We start from the raw sequence: 19488 nt of genomic DNA on the forward strand, positions 1-19488 counted from the left end.
CTGGAACTTTACTGAGTTCGTTTATTCTCATTTTTTTGGTGGAGTCTGAGATTTTCTGTAGATAAGATCCTGTCGTCTGCAAACAGACAGTTTGACTTCTTCCCTTGCGGTTTGAATGTGTCTTGCTTATGTTTCTTGCTTGGTTGCTCTGGCTCGGACTGGCAGAGGAATGAGAGTGGAAAGAGCTTGGGGGTGAGAAGGCCAAGACTGCTGCTGTCTCACTCATGCATCTGCGTTGAGCTCACTTGTAAAGCCCAAGAGAAACACTGTCTGCTTGTTAGTAGGAAGCAGGTATCCTAACACCAGGGCGTCTGAATTAGGGAGGTGGGGTCTGGCTGGAAATGGGTGAGCACCCGTAAGACAGGCCCAGCAGCCAGAGGCATTGTGTCGGTGTCCCCAAGGCCACCCCTACGTACAGACCTGCCAGAAGGACTCAGGGCTCAGCTTGCAGTTAGCATGTGCTGAGGTTCATGATACAGCTCAGGTTCATTGTGGGGCTCACAGCTAAGATTGATCACAGTATCACAGTAAGAACAGGCAGGATCGTAAGGGAAACAGAATCTGGGGTCCCTGTGCAGGCTTCCTGTGTTCTCACCCCCCATGGAGCACACTCTACCCCAGCAGTGAAAATGCAGCAACACAAGTGTGATGTTTCTGCCCGGGGAGACCCATTAGAGACCCAGCTGAGGGCTGGTCACATAGGTACCCTCTGCCTAGCAGGCACCAAAATCCAGACTCCCCAAAGGAAAGCAGGTGTTCAGAATGAACCGTGGTTTGTACAAGCAGTCTAGGCACAGGGAGTCCCCTTATCAGTTACCTGTTGCCTGGGGATATTCTGAGATCCAAGTTCCCAGACGCCCACCGGGGCGGGCCATGCAAGCAGACCTTCCAAGAGAGCAGTCTTAGGCCTCTGCTCACTCTTCTGCGTAGGCCACAGTAGATGAGCACATGCCATCAGGGCTGGTCTGAACCTTCCCTCCCTAGAATTGTGTGCATAGGAGAACTCCAGAGGCCCCTGGTTCACTGCCCTCTCACCCACACACTGCCTCAGCCCCGTGTTCAGCCGGCTCTGCCCTGGTTCCTGCCGAGCTTGCCTGCAGGCAGAACTGAGGAGGAAGACAGGGGAGCCAGGCCAGCTGTCCAGACAAAAGGCCCGGGCCTTCCTCCAGTAGATCTTTTTCTAGGCCCCGTGGGGGTGCTGGGAGTAGGAGCAACCTGAAGGGAGACACTCAAGTGTCTTGAGACTCTCCCATCTTCCTCCCTCAGGAAAAGGCCAGGCTCCGGTATTCGACGTGTTTGAAGCTTTTCTCAACACTGACAACATCCAGGTCTTTGCGGACGCAGCCACTAGTTATATCATGTGCCTCGTGAAGTTTGTCAAAGGACTGGGTAAGTGGAGACCCTCATGCCTCGAGACAGCTGGAACCCTTCCTGGGTGGCTTTGTCCACACTGCCTGGAGCCTGCAAGTGTCTGGAGAACAAGCAGTGGCCATGTGTCATGTACTCAGAAGCAGAAAGCTTACTGCCCGAGCAGCTCAGATTTTGTCCAGGGTTGCTTTTCGTTGTGTTCATGGGATAATCTTGCAATGAGGCATATTTTCAATCTCTACATTATTTTACTCCAACTTCTTTTTGAATCTTAAAATATTCAGTATTATATTCAGTAGTTGCCTTGTGGTGGAACTACTCTTCTCGATGTCACATAATTAGCAGGCTGAGTTTGAGTTCCCAACTCCTAAACGAAAAGTAAGGATGCCTTCCCCCAGGCCTTATTAATGTAAAGTGTATTTTGGAAGCTCAGAAATTGCCTTTCCTCAAGGCCTCGTGTATTTCAGGAACTGCGTAGCTGATTTTATATTAATTTAGAAATACTTTAACATGGCGGAGGCATATAGGCCTTAGCTGCTGTAGCAGATTGTCAGGCAGCATGGGTTTATCTGGATGAAATGGAAGGCAGTGGCAGGCAGTTAAACCAAAAGTCTAGAAGGAACTTAAGTCTTAAAGTTTTGAGAGTTTCTCCCTTGAGTGCCATTAGAGCCTAGAGCCTGAGGGTCTTTTATGTAAGGAAAATATAAGGTTCACAATATTATTCTCTCTTCTTGCTAAATAACTGACAATTCTCTCATAAAAGAAAACTGAACACAAAGAGGCTAGACAACTTCATTCACATTCCCCTTGTTTTGGAGCAGGAACAAAATGTAGGTTTCGGGATGGAGGCTGGAGGCACAGGTCTGATCTGTAGACCTGTGGTAAGTGCAGCGACCTCGCTCTGCTCTTCTGTGCACTCTGGGAACTAGAGAGATGAGCCGAGGGGCAAGCACGGAAGCCCCTCACTCACCGACATTACTTACTGGCTTGAGAGGAAGATTTCCTCTGACTGACAGAGTAAGAATTTTATTTTTTTTCAACTCTACTCTGTATTAAATGGAGCTAAATAATTTAGTATCTTAATCATAAGAACACCTTAAAGTGTAAATCTTTGCGTTAGCAGAAAATTCAGGTAACACTCACTCCTCCTTTACTCTCACATGACTGCCACACTCACACTTCTTACACCGGATGTGTGGGTTTTTTCCACACCAAGCAATTATCTGTGACACCAGCTAGGTGTCCTACAGTCCAGTTCTGACACTAACCAGAGTTCTCACAGACCCCACAGGTTAAGGGTTCAGTCCTAGGAGACTGCCCCCCATTTCAGATGCCGATTGCAAGTAGTAGGTCCCCAGGTTACCCACAACTTCTGTCTGACTTGGCTACAAATCAGAGGTTCCCATGACCCTTACCCCTTGGATTCAATTATTTGTTAGAACAGCTCACAACTCAGGGAAATGCTTACATTTACCAGTTTATTATATAATAGAGGATATGATAAAGGACACAAATCAACAGCCAGACAAAGAGATACATAGAGTGAGGTCCAGAGGGGTCCCAAGCACAGGAGCTTCTGTCCCCATGGAGTTGGGGTGCACCCCCTCCCAGTGTGGATATGTTCATCAACCCAGAAGCTCTCCAAACCCGTGCTTTTGGGATTTTTATGGAGGCTTCATCATGTAAGCATGATCGATCATTAACTTAATTTCCAGTCCTTCTCCTCTTCCTGGAGCATGGAGGGTGGGGCTGAAAATTCCAAGCTTCTAATCATGGTGTGGTCTTTCTAGTGACCAGCTCACATCCAGGAATCCACCAAGCATCATCTCATTAGAACAGAAGACTCTCCTATCACAGGAAATTCCAAGGGATTTAGGAACTCTGCATCAGGAACCAGAGTCGAAGCCCAAATATTAGAACAAAAGTCGTTCCTAGTGTTCTCATCACTTAGGAAATTACAAGTTTTAGGAATTCTGTGCCAGGAACCAGGGGCAGAGTCCATATATCTATATAGACAGATAGATAGATAAAATATAATATATATAATAATAATAGTAATATTATATATATAATATATATTTTCTATTATTTCACAGTCTTGTATTTCGTTTAAGAACCATGATTATTGGCATTCTGTTGTTCACTGAACTGTTGAGTGCCTGCAGCATGGGCATGGTGGCCTGGATGCACTTTGGGGACACAAAGATGAATAAAACATGCTTCCTGCCTTTGGGAGGCTCACAGCCTCTTCTGGGAAACAGACACATAAATCAATGATTACAGTTCAGGAAGATGAAGACTTTCATAGAGGCTAAGAAAGCAATCCTGAGAAAAAAGAGCAAAACTGGAAGCATCACAATCCCTGACTTGAAAATATACTACAAAGCTACAGTAATCAAAACAGCATGGTACTGGTACAAAAACAGACACACAGATCAATTGGATGGAATTGAAAACCTGGAAATAAAACCACACATCTACGGACAGCTAATCTTCAACAAATGAACAAAGGAGCCAAGAGCACATAGTGGAGGAAGGAAGATCTCTTCAATAAGTGGTGTTGGCAAAACTGGACAGCCACATGCAAAAGAATGAAAGTAGACCATTATCTTACACCATACACAAAAATAAACTCAAAATGGATCAAAGACTTGCTGGTAAGACCTGAAGCCATAAAACTCCTAGAAGAAAACATAGGCAGTACACTCTTTGACATCGGTCTTAGCAGCATCTTCTCAAATACCACGTCTACTCAGGCATGGGGAACAAAAGAAGAAAATTAACAAATGGGACTACATCAGATTAAAGAGCTTCTGCAAGGCAAAGGAGATCAGGAACAAAATGAAAAGACAACCCACCAACTGGTGGGAGAAAATATTTGAAAATCATATATCTGACAAGGGGGTCATCTCCAAAATATATAAAATACTCATACAACTCAACCAAAAAAAAAAAACAACTCGATCAAAAAATGAGGAGAGGATATGAACAGACGTTTTTCCAAAGAAGATAAACAGATGGCCAATAGGCACATGGAAAGATGTTCAACATCACTAAACATTAGGGAAATGCAAATCAAAACTACAATGAGATATCACCTCACACCTGTTAGAATGGCTATAATTACCACGACAAAAAATAACAAATGCTGGAGAGGTTGTGGAGAAAAGGGACCCTCATGCACTGCTGATAGAAATGTAAACTGGTACAGCCAGTGTGGAAAACAGTATGGAAATTTCTCAAAAAATTAAAAATAGAAATACCGTACGACCCAGCTATCCCACTGCTGGGTATTTATCCAAAGAACTTGAAATCAATGATCCAGAGAGATTTATGCACTCCTATGTTCATTGCATCATCATTCACAACAACCAAGATGTGGAAGCAACCCAAGTGCCCCTCTACAGATGAATGGATAAAGAAGTTGTGGTGTATATATACAATGGAATACTACTCAGCCATAAAGAAAGACAGAATCATGCCATTTTCAACAACTTGGATGGACCTTGGGGGTATTAGGTTAATGGAAATAAGCCAGATAGAGAAAAAGAAACACGACACGATTTCACTCATATGTGGAAGATAAACAAGCATATGGATAAAGAGAATAGATTAGTGGTTACCAGAGGGGAATGGGGTTAGGAGGTAGGCAAAAGGCATAAAGGGGGCAGATATGCATGGTGACTGATAAATAATGTACACCTGAAATTTCACAGTTATAATCCATTATGACCTCAATAAAATTTAAAAATGTTTTAAAAGCCTGCTAATCCCTCATCTAAAACATAGGAAAGGTTTATGTTTTCTTTTCTTTTTTTTTAAGGAGAAATATACCTCTTTATCTGCTTCTAAATTTTAACTAATGCCTAGTAATTATGTCTCTTTACCCGCAGAGGGGTGCTGGTTGCTATGATTGTAGACAGTTAGAAACAGTGACAGTACTCTGGAATGATTTTATTAAAAATACAGAAATAGATTTGTAACATGAAAAGAAAAATGATAATTCTGAACTGCTATTTCCCTATAGAATATCTAGATGCCCTTGACAGGTCTGTTAAATCTGTAGACATGTGCAAAAACAATAGAAATCCTTTCAGTTTGGTGAAGTGGTCACCATCCCCAAACCCCAGATGTTTGCAGTCTTCTCAGAGCCTTCATTTATCATCACCACTTAGCGCCAAGGCTGGCAACAGACAAGGTACTTTTCTAAGTAGAGAGGCCCAGTGCATCATCCCAGCCAGCACGTGGCTTGTCCTGGCTCGTCCTCTGTCATCAAAGCTTCAGCAGGCACACTGTCAACAGCGGGGCAGAGGTACCAAAGAACACCACCCAAGAACCAAAAGCACTAGCACAGAATATGGAAAAGCATTCATTGTTGGTTCAAGAGGTTGAGTTACAAAACAGAATAATCCCAGCTAAATGAGAGGGGCAGTGTGGTCCCAACTGTGTTCACCATGTGCTCATGCAGGGAAATGACCAAAAGGATCTCTCTCAAGGTTGTACCATTTGGAGTAATGTTTCTTTTCCCCTTTTTTCTCTATTTTAGTAGATATTTGGTGAACTAACACTATATGAATAAATCAGTCTTCTACTGTGAGGGGATAAATAAGCATGACTGTGTGTGTCTCTGTCACCCTGCTGCCTCTAGGTGAGGTGGACTGTAAGGAGATCGGAGACTGTGTCCCAGGACCAGGAGCCACAGCCCCGGACCTGTGCCTCCCTGCGCTGGATTACCTCCGGCGCTGTTCTCAGGTATGGGCATGCTCACGCTGGCCTGGGCCCTGAACCTTCCTCGGAAGATGCTGGCTACATGTGCACGGTGTTTTTGCTGAAGACCAGGAGGAACACTCTGCTGACTGAGGAGATTGGGGCTTAGTTTTCGAGTGTGAATTTATGTCCCCACCCTTCCCACCAAGGAGAGAAAAAAAGTAACAAATATGCACTAGGACACAGAGTTGGATCCTGAGACCTTTGAATGTCCCGTTTACACTCAGAGCGTCAACTCCCAGAACCTCTGTATTTATGTCCACTGTGGGAAGGGGTCACGAGGCCATGGGAAGCCTTCCTGATAGCCCCGCAGCCTGGATGGTGGGGTGCAGACAGTGAAGAGAGACAAAAAGTGAGAGAGACGTATTTGATCAAGATCTAGGGAAGAAGTGCAGTAGCATGCACAGGGGCCTTGGTTGTGCTAATCCAGTAGTTCTCTCTCCTCATCCATGTCACGTGCTGGTAGGACAAGACCAGTCTCCTCTCTGAGCCCTTTCTGCCCCAGGCTTTAGCAACACCCTCTCTCAGTAGCTTTTCTCCTGTCTTAGGCTGTTTCCTCAGGCCTCTCCTGTCGGTCTGCAGCCCTCGCTCGGGGACAGCGTTAAGCCTGTAGCTTTAGAAGCACATGTGGCCCCACTTCCTCCTGCTGCTTGCGCAGGCCCCACGTGACAAGATGCAGCTCCCTTTCTACCTGCAGACCTCCTCACTCACTGTGCTCCAGCCACGCTCGTTTCCTGCCCCCCAGATGCCTCTACTTACTAGTGTTCAGAGCCATTGCTGGCCTTCTCCCTGGAATTTTCCCCTCAGATCTCTCTGTGGCACTCCTCATCTCCCAGACCTCATCTGAAATGTCACCTCCTCGGAGACAGCGGGGCTCCTGCAGCCTCCACCGCACCCCGTCACTCTTTCTGGTACCATGGTCTAATTTTCCCACAACATTTGTGTCGGAAGTTTTACTCACTTGTGAATGACTATTGTCTGTAACACCCACAGGACAGGAATTTTGTCTCTCTCGCTCACAGCTATTCCCCTGGTTTCCAGAACAGGCGCAGTTCTAATTCGGGAAGATGGAAGGACCCTGGGAGTTTGCGGGACCTGGGCTCTAGCAGCAAGGTGCAGTGCAGAGCCAGGGTGGTCTCTCAGCTCTGCTTTCACACCATCGCCCCTCCACCTTGCCCTCACACCCCTCCGCTTCCTGTTCACCCTGTTTCCTGACACTGAGTAGGGGAAGGAGAAATGAGGTCTGATGTCCCATCTCCCACACTCTCTGCTCACTGATCCCCATAGAGCACTTTCCCCCCTAGGCAAAAATTCTGGACGTGTTCCGTGGCTCCCTCGGTAAAAGTCTGTAAAGCTCACGTGCGGTTGCGATGCTGAAGAGTGTCCAGAGTCTTCCTCCAGCTCTTTGTTGTCTGAATGCGACTCCATCTGCTTCATGGGGTGAACGCCCAGAATCCAAATCACAAACAGCAGCTTCAGAACACTCGCGCAGTAGGAGCGCCTCTGGCTCTCAGTCCTCCTTCCACACTGGTCTATAGTTTTATTGTTCTTTAACCCCCAGAGTGCAACTTTTTCCAATTTATAATTGCAATTTGGTATTTTTTATTTAGTTATTGGCCAAAATCTACAAAATGCCCTTGAAGCCAATATTCCTTAGTGGACGACTTGCTAGCTTGCCTCGAAGACTTCAGGAACAGTCGGCAAGCAGTGAGGACGGAATTGAGTCAGTCCTGTCGGATTTCGATGATGACACTGGTAAGTTAATTGATTGGATTAAGCCAGCTTATTTGCTATCTTCATATTCCCCAAAGCTTAAACCTGAATTAAGCCGCTTGTAGATCATGAACGGCTATCCACGTTTGCTGTTTTTGTTTATGATTCTAATGGAACAAGTCTACCTAAAGTTTCCATGGACTCTTCAAAAATAGCATTTACAACTGAGGCCTCCAAACCCACCCTTTTAGGTGGTGCCTCCCTCTAAAACCAGTGCAGATTTGCAGAGCCCACTAAATGTAGTTTCTAACTCAGAATTCTCTAGAGTTTTGCAAATTGGAGTGTAGCTGCATCTGGTGCCTTGGTACTCAGATTGGCTGGTAATTGTCCTTAATACCTCCTAGGAGACACAATCATTATATAATTACTTCCTGCAGGACTACTTGGTTAGAGACTGAGGAAATTAAGCCATTACTGAAGAGAGAATCTGTTTGTGACTGGTGAAGCTGAAGGCTCATGAAAAGAATAATTTTAAAGAACGTTTCACATTGGTCCCCATGTGATTTCCTGTGAACTGGAGTTCAGTCTAGGAACTTGGGATAATGTCCAGATTTGTGCTTGCTGTCTTGTGATTCAGACAACCCTGTCCTGTTTCTAGACTTAGAAATGGAAGTGATCTCTTTAAAGGGCTCTAATATCTGGGCATAGGTTGGTTTAAGCCCTTAAAAAAGGGCTTTGGAGGCAGTGCTTTTAATTTGCTTTTTTGTTTGTTTTTGATTTTTCTTCTGTTTAGTTTTTATATTATGAATTATTTTATGGGGTGCCTAGAAGATTCACAGTTTTCCATAGGGATTAGCAACAGTAAAGCCTCGCTGGTTCAGACTAGTTGTGAGGAAGAACTATGGGAATGAATAGATATCTAAGGTGGAGAGCAATTAAAACATTGGAAGTTAGCTAGATGTTGCCTAATAGAGGTTTCGTTTTAATGATTAGATGAGAATAACTTTTACTTAGCGTCTGAAACCTCCAACCCAGACAGTGACAAGCAGAAGCTAAAGCTGCTTATCCACAGTGCAGTCTGTGGAGCAGTTGCAAACGGTTTGTGGCAGTAAGCATTCCTGTCCCGTTTGTGCAAATCCTTAATCCTTTTTTTTCTAGGAAGCACATCTTATGGACAAAGCCCAGCCGAGCACTCTCTCAAGCTCCCACAGGGTAAATTCATCAAGGGCTTTAAAGTTATAATTATACATGAAACGTAGCTAGATCTCAGAAAAGAATGAGAGAGCTTTACATTAATATTAAAAGTTAATTCTCCTGGGGCCAGCCCCATGGCATAGTGGTTAAGTTTAGCATGCTCCACTTTAGCAGCCCAGGTTCGCAGGTTCGGATCCCAGGCGTGGACCTCCACCACTTGGCAGCCAGGCTGTGGTGGTGACCCACATATAAAGTGCAGAAAGATTGGCAACAGATGTTAGCTCAGGGCTAATGTTCCTCAGCAAAAAAAAAAAAAGAAAAGAAAGAAATTACTTCTCACCATTGATACATTCTTAGATATTATTCCTCTGGTTTCCAAAGGCAAATAGTTACTTTTTTCTACAGAAATTTCAAACTTAAGTAAAACAAGACAGAATGGTATAATGGACCTTCCTGTACCCATCACTCAGCTTCAACTATTATTAACTGACAGCCAGTCTTGTGTTATGTGTGTCTACAGGCACACACATGCGCACTCTTCCTGTCTCCCACCTCCCTGACTTCCTCTTCCCCATGTTATTTTAAAGCAAATACCGGACATCACAGCATTTCGTCTGTAAATGCTTTAGTGTGTGTTCTCCAGAGATCACAAACATAACCATAATGTCATTATCACACCTAAGAATTTACAGTAATTCTTTAACATCAAATTTCCAATTTTCTTATGAATGTGCATTAATTTCCAGGATTCACATAAGATCCACATTGAATGTTTGGCTGTGATGTGTCTCTTAAGTCCTTTTCAATCTACAGCTTTTCCTCTCCAACTCTTTTTTACCCCTTTGCAGTTTACTTGTGAAAGAAGTGAGGCACCTTGTCCTGGAGTTTCCCATGTGGATTTTACTGGTTCCCTCATAGTAGTGTGTGACATGGTGACATGTTCTTCTGTCCCCTGCATTTCCTGTAAATTAGCTTGTCCAACCTCCTTGTATTCTGAAGTTCGTGAGAACTTGCTGTCACTCAGTTTTATATTTAGTGTCCATGACCTTGATTTTGCCTCCTATTAATGGGGATATTTAAAACTAGGGAAGTTGTTTTTTTAATGAGAATATTTAAAAACTAGCATCTTCTGATAGTTTTCTTTTACAGGAAAATTATAAGTAACATATTAAAATTAAAATGTAGAGTGGGCTATTTTTTTATATTCTCCTCTAGGTCCTTTTGTCTAAAGCTGGAGAAGCTGAGTCCTCTTCTGCCACAGCTGCCGAGCTTGAGTTCACCTGTTCCTGAAGGCAGGGATTCACAGGGATGTTGGCTTCTGTAGTGCTGTGTAAATGGCAAAACTGGAACTGTTTGGACGTAATAAAAAGAATCTCATGCTTTTTCCCTCACCAAGTAGTGAGCAGTAATGAGAATTACTTCTTCCTGAAGGGGAATAAGGAAGAAATTTGAGCATTTTTCCCTTTGACTTTGTCAGAAAGTGTAAGTCATAATCTGTCGGTGCTCACAGGCCCTGAGTGCGGCCTTGCTGGGGGACGCCTCCCATCCGTGCAACACGTGGCAGATCACAGGACTCTTTTACGTGCCGTGTTTGCCTTGACATTGTGATGATCCTGTGTTGTGTTTAACTGGATCTCACAGAGGCTGGTTTTGGTTCCCAGGTCTGATAGAAGTCTGGATCATCCTGCTGGAGCAGCTAACAGCAGCCGTGTCCAACTGTCCACGTCAGCACCAACCGCCAACCTTGGATTTACTCTTCGAGCTGTTGAGAGATGTTACCAAAACACCTGGTAAATATTTCTCTATATCTTTTTCTGTGTCTTACTTTTTTCAGGAAAGTATTTCTGTGAGTTGCTACCTGTGTCACTGCTGTAAACTTAGACAGCATAATAGATGCTCAGTCATATTTGTTGAATGGCTATGATGCAGTGATATTTAAGAGATGTTGTATTATTGTTTGTGGGTCTTCCCACCAGTCCATTTACAAATGAAGCGTGGTGGCCAGGTGATTGAATGTGTGGAGCCCTACAATAGTCAGGCTGAGGGTGTGGCATCAATGTCTCCATGAGCAGTTGGCTTTGCCCTGTTCCACATTACAGCCTTCCTCTTTGGCTGAATCTCACATGGCCCCAGGTATATCAGGGTGCACTGGGTACCACCAATGGCAGCAAACCACTCAGATGTGTATGCAGTGTTAAAACAGCAGCGTCTGGATTGTATAAAGGTCGTAGGTGATCAGATTTGGAAAAAGACATTTAGAGATCACCTCGTACCTGATAGTCCAGAAAAAGAATGGCCTTTAGGAATTTGTTTCTTATTCTGAATTATTCAAGGTTAGCATTCACACTTACTCATCCAGATTTTCCCAAGAGCAAAGAAATATTTATAGAAGTTTTAGTTTTCACTAAGAGACTCAGAACCACAAATGAAACCACTAGTCAATTCCATAGTCATAAGAGGAGTTTTGTGTTCAGCATAAACTGACGAAGACTCAATACTCTCTTGAGATCCATAGCACGTTTATGTCAGAATTCTTTCCAGGAAAACTGTCATCACTATTCCCACATGTTGGAAAGCTAAAAGCTTTCCATCCAAGAATAAGCAGGTATTTGACGGAAGTCATTATATGCTGCTGATTCCAATTTGGTTTCACCAATCAGGACCATTTTCTGCTTTCACACTGATTGGCCCTAAGTGTGTGTGAAGAGCATTTAACCCAATAATTCTATTGCTAAAAATCTGTCATCAAAGCAAATTAACAGTAATGAAGACAGAAATGTATATATATAATGATGTTTGTGAAACATCCTGAATACCAAAAAATTATAAATGCCCCAAATGGGTTAAGAAATTATGGTAAAAATGTTTAAATATTCTACAGGCATTAAAATGAACATTTGTGAATAATATTTAATGACATGAATAATTGTTTACAAGGCATTATGTTAATATATGTATAGTATGGAGTGCAATCTCAACTCTATGAAATTTTATGCATTTATAAATACCCGTACACAGGTATGTTCAAAAGTGCTAGGAGGAGGGCCAGCCCCGGTGGCCTAGTGGTTAAGTTTGATGTGCTCTGCTTTGGAGGCCAAGGTTCGGTTCCCAGGTGCAGATCGACACCACTCATCCATCAGTGGCCATGCTATGGTGGTGACCCACATACAAAAAGAAGAAGATTGGCAGTGGCTGTTAGCTCAGCGCAAATCTTCCTCAGCACAAAAAAAAGTACTAGAAGGAAATACATCAAAATGTAATTTTTTTCTTTGTATTCTCATGTATTTTCTGTGCTTATTATAGAAAGGATGCCTTGCTTTTGTTACCAGAATTTTAAAAATCCATCAACATTTTCACGAAGATTTTCATTATGGCATTGTCTATAAAGCGAAAAATTAGAAACACCTTCAGTGTCCATCAGGAAGGGAGTGGATAAGTGTTACGTATTCGTACAGTGGGATAGTGTGTGGCAGTAAAATGAGGACTATCTAAAACATGTATTATTAAGGGCAAAAAGCAACATGCAGACCAAGGTTTACATTATCCTCTTTATATAAAAGTAATGAAAAACAAAACTCTGTATCCCTCTTTTCATATAAATAGATGTAGTTACATCTTAAAGGTGTTTTAGTGACATGCGTATATATCTGTGTGTTTGTATCTGGGGACCAAGGAGTTGATCAGGGATATTTAGCTTTATCAGTATTCTTTGAGTTTCTATGTGTGTGTCCATGTGTGTAAATAAGTCATGACCGTGTGTGGTTCCCCATCAGTGCTAGATTCTTTTTTTTTTGTTCATGAGGAAGATTGGCCCTGTGCTAGCACCTGTTGCCCATCTTCCTCTTTTTGCTTGAGGAAGATTGTTGCTGAGCTAACATCTGTGCCAGTCTTCCTCTATTTTGTACGTGGGACACTGCCACAGCGTGGCTTAATAAGTGGTGCGTAGGTCCACACCCGGGCTCTGAACTGGTGAACCTGGGGCCGCCAAAGCGGAGCACACAGACTTAACCGCTGTGCCACCGGGCTGGCCCCCATGCTGGACTCCTTTCCCTCAGACCTTCTCAGGGATCAGTGGTGGTGCATGACGGCGAAGTGCTTCCCTTCCTTCACAGGAGAGCTGCCAAGATCACCACTCTGTGCTGACTTTGATTTTTCAGGACCAGGGTTCGGTATCTACGCGGTTGTTCACCTCCTCCTCCCTGTGATGTCCGTTTGGCTCCGTCGTAGCCATCAGGACCACTCTTACTGGGATGCAGCCTCTGCCAACTTCAAGCATGCCATTGGCCTGTCCTGTGAGCTGGTGGTGGAGCACGTTCAGAGCTTTATACACTCAGGTACCTGGTGCCAGAGCGGCTCGTGAGTGTGTCTTTAGAGGCAGCACCACTGTCTGACAGTGCTTAGTAAGTACCTCACACAAATACCAGGGCCTAGGTTTTGTCCTGAAATTGTTAAAACAGAATGACATGGTCAGTGCCAGCCTTCAAATAGATTATCAGAAAGAAAATTGATACTCGTGTGTCCTCTACATGATTACCAAACACGTAATTAAAATATGTGTGTGACTAAAGATGAAATACCTAATAAAGTTAGGGTATCTGTGCATTAGGAGAGGGGAGGTAAGTTCAAGTATTTAACAAATTAAAAAGGAAGAAATGTTTCTGTAGCCTGGGGGTGTGTCCTGTTGTCCTGCTTCATCTGGGGGCTAAATAGAGGAAGCAAGATTGTAGAAAAGGCTTAAGTTATGGGCAAGAATTTGCTTAATGGTTTAGGGGGGAAGAGAAGGTTCTTAATATCTGTGGCGTTTTGAGAAAGACTTGAAAGCGTGGGGTGAATAGTAGGTTGAAGGCAGCAGGTCGAGGGGGAGGGGGTCAGCACGGAGAGGGGGTCGGCACGGAGGGGGCTGGCGCGGAGGGGGTCGGTAGTGGCTCCGGCAGAGCATCCTTGTGGAGCAGAGGTTCCTGTGCGTGGCTCCTGCCATGGGAGGGTCTTGGAGTCTGAGCGCAGAGCAGACAGCAGACTAGCCCTGGGGGTTCTGCAGAAGAGGGAAGGGCGTGGGAAGTAGAGAGAACAGAACAGGGCGGGAGCTGCCTGTGGGAGAGGTGGGAGAAACTCCCAGGGAGGGTCAGACAGCACACAGAGGGAGCACATCTCTGCTGGGCTGAGTGAGGGCAACGTTCTCTGCAAAAGAGCGGCTGGTGGGGAAAGAACTGTGGCATTTCCACAGGTGGTAATGGCCGTGCCCGTGGGGCAGGCGTTCTCTGCCAGCTCATTGCTCCCCACAGCCTGGAGCCCTTGAGGATCCTGCTGAAAACGGATTCTGCGGCCTCGGAGGGCCTCTGAGCAAAAGAATACAGACCAGTGCTTGACTGAGCAGCTGGAATGTGACGTGGGGAGTCTGATTTTCTTCAGTCACGGGGCAGTGTGCAGACTGGAGCCAGACTGAAAACGCTCGAGGAGACGGGGGAGGACAGGTTTTTGTTTTCCCAGAGCATTTAATTCAGTTTAATTTGACTATTATCAGTAAGGAAAATGTTTGATTTTCCTTTTTGTAAAGAATTTAGATGAATTATGTACTTAACTGAAAATGTTCATCTGCATATAAAATGTTCATCAGCACATAAAAGTGAACCACATATTTCCTCTTGATCTATCTACAAATGGATGAAACAAGCTAAAGTTGGGTAAAATCCAGGAACATTGTTGTCTTCAAGGGTTTTTTGTTTTTAGGGTCATTTTCCTCGTTGGTCTCTTTCCTGGATGTTGATCTATCTTATTGCTCAGCCTCCCCTCTTTGGCGGTAGATGCTGCTCCAGCCGTTCGTTTACAGTAATGCTGAGTGAAACCTTGTCTTGGCTCTTCCTGCAGACATCAGGTACGAGGGCGTGATCAACACCATGCTGAAGGACCTCTTTGAGTTGCTGGTGGCCTGTGTGGCCAAACCCACGGAAACCATCTCCAGGGTGGGCTGCTCCTGTATCCGGTGAGAAAGGATCCCTGGCTCTCCACAAAACTGGAGTTTTTATCATGAAATCCATTGGAATTAAATTGTTTTGTGGTAGCAATCCACTTTTTAGTTTGCTTTTAATAAGGGAAAATGACTTTGTATAAATGCAAATGTGTGCCAATGATTCCTTGTTTTGGTGTTCAGTCAGCAAGTATTTATTGTGCAAGTCATTATACCAGGTGCTCTGCTGCGTGGAAGGCGATGTGAGCCGAGGTCCCTGCCTTGAAGGAGCTCATAGCCCCTTCTGGAGGCCGCACTAGAGAGTCATGTGAAACACAGTGACCGTAGGGGCACTGTCAGTGCCCTGGAAGGACGGGACATGGGCAGGGTGGTCAGCAGGGGCTCGCTGTCCTGGTGACACTTGGTGGGATCTCCCCAGGGGGCAGCTCATGGTAGGTTCTCACTGTCTCTCCGCCAGCAGGAGAGCAGCGTGAATGAATCCGTGGGATAAAATTACAAGGGATGAGAGGGTTTAGTTGTGTTTGTTGATCATCGTTTGTAGAGGAGTAGTGGAAAATGGGGTTAGAATGGAAAAATCAGTACAGGGTATCCAGTCCTCCACACAGCCTGAGTTTGAAAACCAGCCTGTTTGTAGTGGGGACCCGTTGATATTTTGTGTTAAAATAGTTTGGGAAATAGCATTATGATGATGGAACATGGACAGACTGGAGGCAGGGGGATAAGCCGGCAGGACCGGTCAGGAAATTGTGGACTAAGTCTACGCACACATCTGTACCTGTGGATTAGGACGTCCTTCCTATCTCTTCTGGCAGGTACGTCCTCGTGACAGCAGGCCCTGTGTTCACTGAGGAGATGTGGAGGCTCGCTTGCTGTGCACTGCAGGATGCGTTCTCCGCCACACTCAAGCCAGTGAAGGTATGTGCACAGGTTCCCGTCATCCTGAGCTCCTAGTGCTGCGTCTGGCTGGGCAGCAGGGTTCTGCCTTCCTCCTCATAGCAGCTGTCACACTGGAGATCTCGCAGAGGGTGAGGAAGAGGTGGCTGCATCAGTGCTTTGGTCCCAGACACAGTGACAGTGTCAGATGCAAGACAGGGCCTGGAGCCATGCACCGCGCGCACCCAGGGAGCACCAGATGCAAGACAGGGCCTGGAGCTGTGCACTGCGCGCACCCAGGCGGCACCAGATTCAAGACAGGGCCTAGAGCCCTGCACTTCACACACTCAGGGAGCACCAGATTCAAGACAAGGCCTGGAGCCGTGCACTGCGCACACCCAGAAAGCACCAGATCCAAGACAGGGCCTGGAGCCGTGCACTGCGCACACCCAGAGAGCGCCTGCTGTGTTTCTCCCTAGGACCTGCTGGGCTGCTTCCACAGCGGCACAGAGAGCTTCAGTGGGGAAGGCTGCCAGGTGCGGGTGGCGGCCCCCTCCTCTTCCCCCAGTGCCGAGGCCGAGTACTGGCGCATCCGAGCCATGGCTCAGCAGGTAAGGCTGCGGCATCGGATCCCAGGGCTCCTAGAAGCTCCTTCCTGAGGGTCTTGACCCCCAAGCCACCTGTCCTTCTCTTAGGGACCTACGCCTCCTGGTCTGACCTCTTGCTGGTGCTGTTCCTCACAGGATGGCTTTCACCAGTCAGCAGTGTGTGGCCCTCTCTTCCATCCCCTACTTGCTGCTCCTCAGGCACCTTCTCCTGCCTGCCCTGCGCTTCACACGCCACTTGACATGCTTGGACTGTGTACACTCTAAGTGTTATTACCGCTAGTGTCTGAGTGCCAAGGGTGGCAAACTTATTTGACTTTTTTCTTATATCTCCTGTACAGAGCACAGAGCTTGACATTTACAAGTTGCTTAATAAGTTCAAGTTGAATGTAACTGATTAGTAAAATTAGAATGTACTCACCCACGACTTTTCTTCTGACACATGTCAGAAGTCACAGAAGTTGGTTGTGAGCTCCTGAGGAGCAGAGAATGTGTTCTGTGTTTCCTTGGTGTGGCTAGAGCAGGCATGCAGAAGGCGCTTAGAGGATGCTAGTCAGTGAATTCCTGAGTCACAGAAGGCCTTGCAGAATTAGCACAGGCCAAGATGTGCCCCAAATGTTCCAGTGCCATGTTGGTCTGCCTCTGAGAAGCCCTGCGTGGCTCTCGTCCGCAGGACAAGCAAGCAACGTCCCCAAATTCACATCTGTTCATAACGGGGAAAATGACTAAACGCCCACAGTCGTTGATTGATAAACGCTCTACCGTGCAGCACAGCAGACACATTTGAAGTGTCTTCAGATGCAGAAGATAGTTTGCATACATATGCGTGTGTGGTACATGTTTAAAATATTAAGCAATTTTTGTAGATGTATATGCACTGTCAGATTGAATTAAATTTGAAAAAACAAGGTGCGTTGAGGGTTCTATTAAAGGCTCCCTTTCTCTACGAGATCTGTTTAGATTCTTAGTAACACTTCCTCTTAGCGCATTGTTACTCCAGGGTGCCCTGGCTAGCAACATGAAGACCTCAGTCACCCTCACTTGTCAGTGGAGAAGCTTCGAGGGCAGGTCTGGCTCCTGCATGGCTTTCGCCGGCTCTCCTTAGGTAGCAGGACAAGAACTTCCCCTCCCCCTCGCACTTCTCACAGCCTCTGCTGAGCACACTCATAGCATCCCGGGTAGATGGTTCTTCTGTTGTGAAGGGAGGGAGCATCCAAGGCCAGTTCACAGAGGTCGGAACAGAAGAAAGGTTTTAAGGCTCCAGTGAGGAGCCACTTGCAACAGCCTGGCCCTCATGGACTCAGTGGTGGTCAGTCTGGCTAGGAGCCATAACAGAGAAGCCAAGAAGCGCTCCTCCAGAGGAGTAGGTTCCCTATGCAGGAATTCATTGCCCTGGCCAGATAGGGTTCCCACCATACCCCACAGCAAGGGTCAGCGCGTCCGTGGAGTCCTGCTCTAAAACGGGTCGCTAGTGGGGAAGACAGGAGAGGCCATCAGTGAGCCTTTCACTTCCTAATCTTTCCCTTTTCTCCTCAGTCCCAAACCCTCCTCCTCTGTTCACTCTTCAGATGACCCAGTATTCAACAATCTAGTAGTTCTTAACAAGATTTGGAAAGAAAAAGTTCCTTAAAAATACTCGTATTTCAGGGAAGTGGGACAAGAATCTGGGAAGTGGGGGCTCTTTTCTCAGTCACATCTCCCATCATCTAGTAGGGAGCATGGCCCGTCAGTCGTCCAGACAGGACATCCTGATTAAGTTCTTATTCCTGCATTGGATGGAACACGGTACCAAACAGACGTCAGAATCAGAGAAGTCAGAATCAGAGAAGAGCTTTGCAAACACAGCCTCTCCGTTCACCCCTAGGGGGAGGCGTCGGTGCTGGCTCTCGGAATGTAATGAGCTGTCGTGCTGTGGGGGCTCGCACTGTGTTAGCATTAGCGTGGGCAGCTAACATTTACTGAGTGTTTACTCCTCCAGTGCTTTCATATGAAACGTACATGTTAAGCTATTTAATTCTTTCCACAAACACACCAGGTAGGAAACCATCATCGACCTCTCGTCACGGGTGAGAAAATGAGTAGAAAGAGCCAGCCACTTGCCCAGACCCTCCAGCTCATCCCTGGTTGAGTCGGGTCGAGGATGGTGGAGCTCTGAACTCTCCTTTGTGCCCCCCACAGGTGTTTATGTTGGACACTCAGTGCTCACCAAAGACCCCAAACAACTTGGATCACGCCCAGTCCTGTCAGCTTATTATCGAGCTGCCTCCAGATGAGAAGCAAAACGGGCATGCCAAGAAGAGGTGAGCGGCAAGTAGGGAAGTTGCGTGCCCCAGGTCTGGCTCACTGTCAACCAGGCTTTGGCCCAGAATACTGGAGGCATTTGTGGAGTCGTCTAGCAAAGGTTTCATACCACATTGTTGGCCTTTTAACCAAATTTCCCACATTTCACATGTGTGGTTGCTAGGGCTACCATAACAAAGTACCATAAACTGGGGGCTCAAACAACAAGAATGCATTTCTTCACAGTTCTGGAGGCTGGACATCCAAGGTGAGGATGTCAGCAGGGTTAGTTTCTCATGAGGCCTCTCTCCTTGTCTTCTTCCTGGGTCTCTTCTCCCTGTGTCTTCACATGTTCTTCCCTTTGTCCCTGTGTGTCCTAACCTCTTCCTCTTTGAAGGATCCTGGTCGTGTTGGATTAGAGCCCAGACACGTGACTGCATTTTAACTTAATCTCCTCTTTAAAGACCCTGGCTCCAAATACAGCCACATTCTGAGGTCCTGGGGGTTAGAAATTTTGAGGGGACACAACTCAGTGTGTCTATAGCATGATACATATTATAATCTTTTTAAAAAAAATAATTGTAGTTTGAGGCATGAGTCATAGTGTTTTGGTGAGAAACGCATCAACTTCTCGTGAGCAATACAGTGGTCAGGAGACAGAGGAGCTGTGCCTGCCACAGAAAACTTGCCCTCCTTGAATTCTGTCACCTGCCTAGACACTGT

General features: G+C 45.8%; 1 protein-coding gene across 7 annotated transcripts in view; it reads left to right on the forward strand.

Moving 5' to 3' along the window:
• ARFGEF3 (ARFGEF family member 3) overlaps positions 1–19488 on the forward strand; it is a 143181-nt gene that overhangs the window by 114207 nt on the left and 9486 nt on the right. For all 7 annotated transcript variants that reach the window (XM_070496127.1, XM_070496124.1, XM_070496126.1 and 4 more), the window contains 9 exons: positions 1267–1389; positions 6017–6120; positions 7746–7890; positions 10704–10832; positions 13200–13376; positions 14908–15022; positions 15820–15922; positions 16360–16491; positions 18664–18785. In XM_070496127.1, coding sequence (XP_070352228.1) covers positions 1267–1389; positions 6017–6120; positions 7746–7890; positions 10704–10832; positions 13200–13376; positions 14908–15022; positions 15820–15922; positions 16360–16491; positions 18664–18785 — 1150 coding nt within the window. The remainder of the gene's footprint in view (positions 1–1266; positions 1390–6016; positions 6121–7745; positions 7891–10703; positions 10833–13199; positions 13377–14907; positions 15023–15819; positions 15923–16359; positions 16492–18663; positions 18786–19488) is intronic.

Source organism: Equus asinus, chromosome 24 (genome assembly GCF_041296235.1).
Source record: "Equus asinus isolate D_3611 breed Donkey chromosome 24, EquAss-T2T_v2, whole genome shotgun sequence".
Lineage (NCBI taxonomy): Eukaryota > Metazoa > Chordata > Mammalia > Perissodactyla > Equidae > Equus > Equus asinus.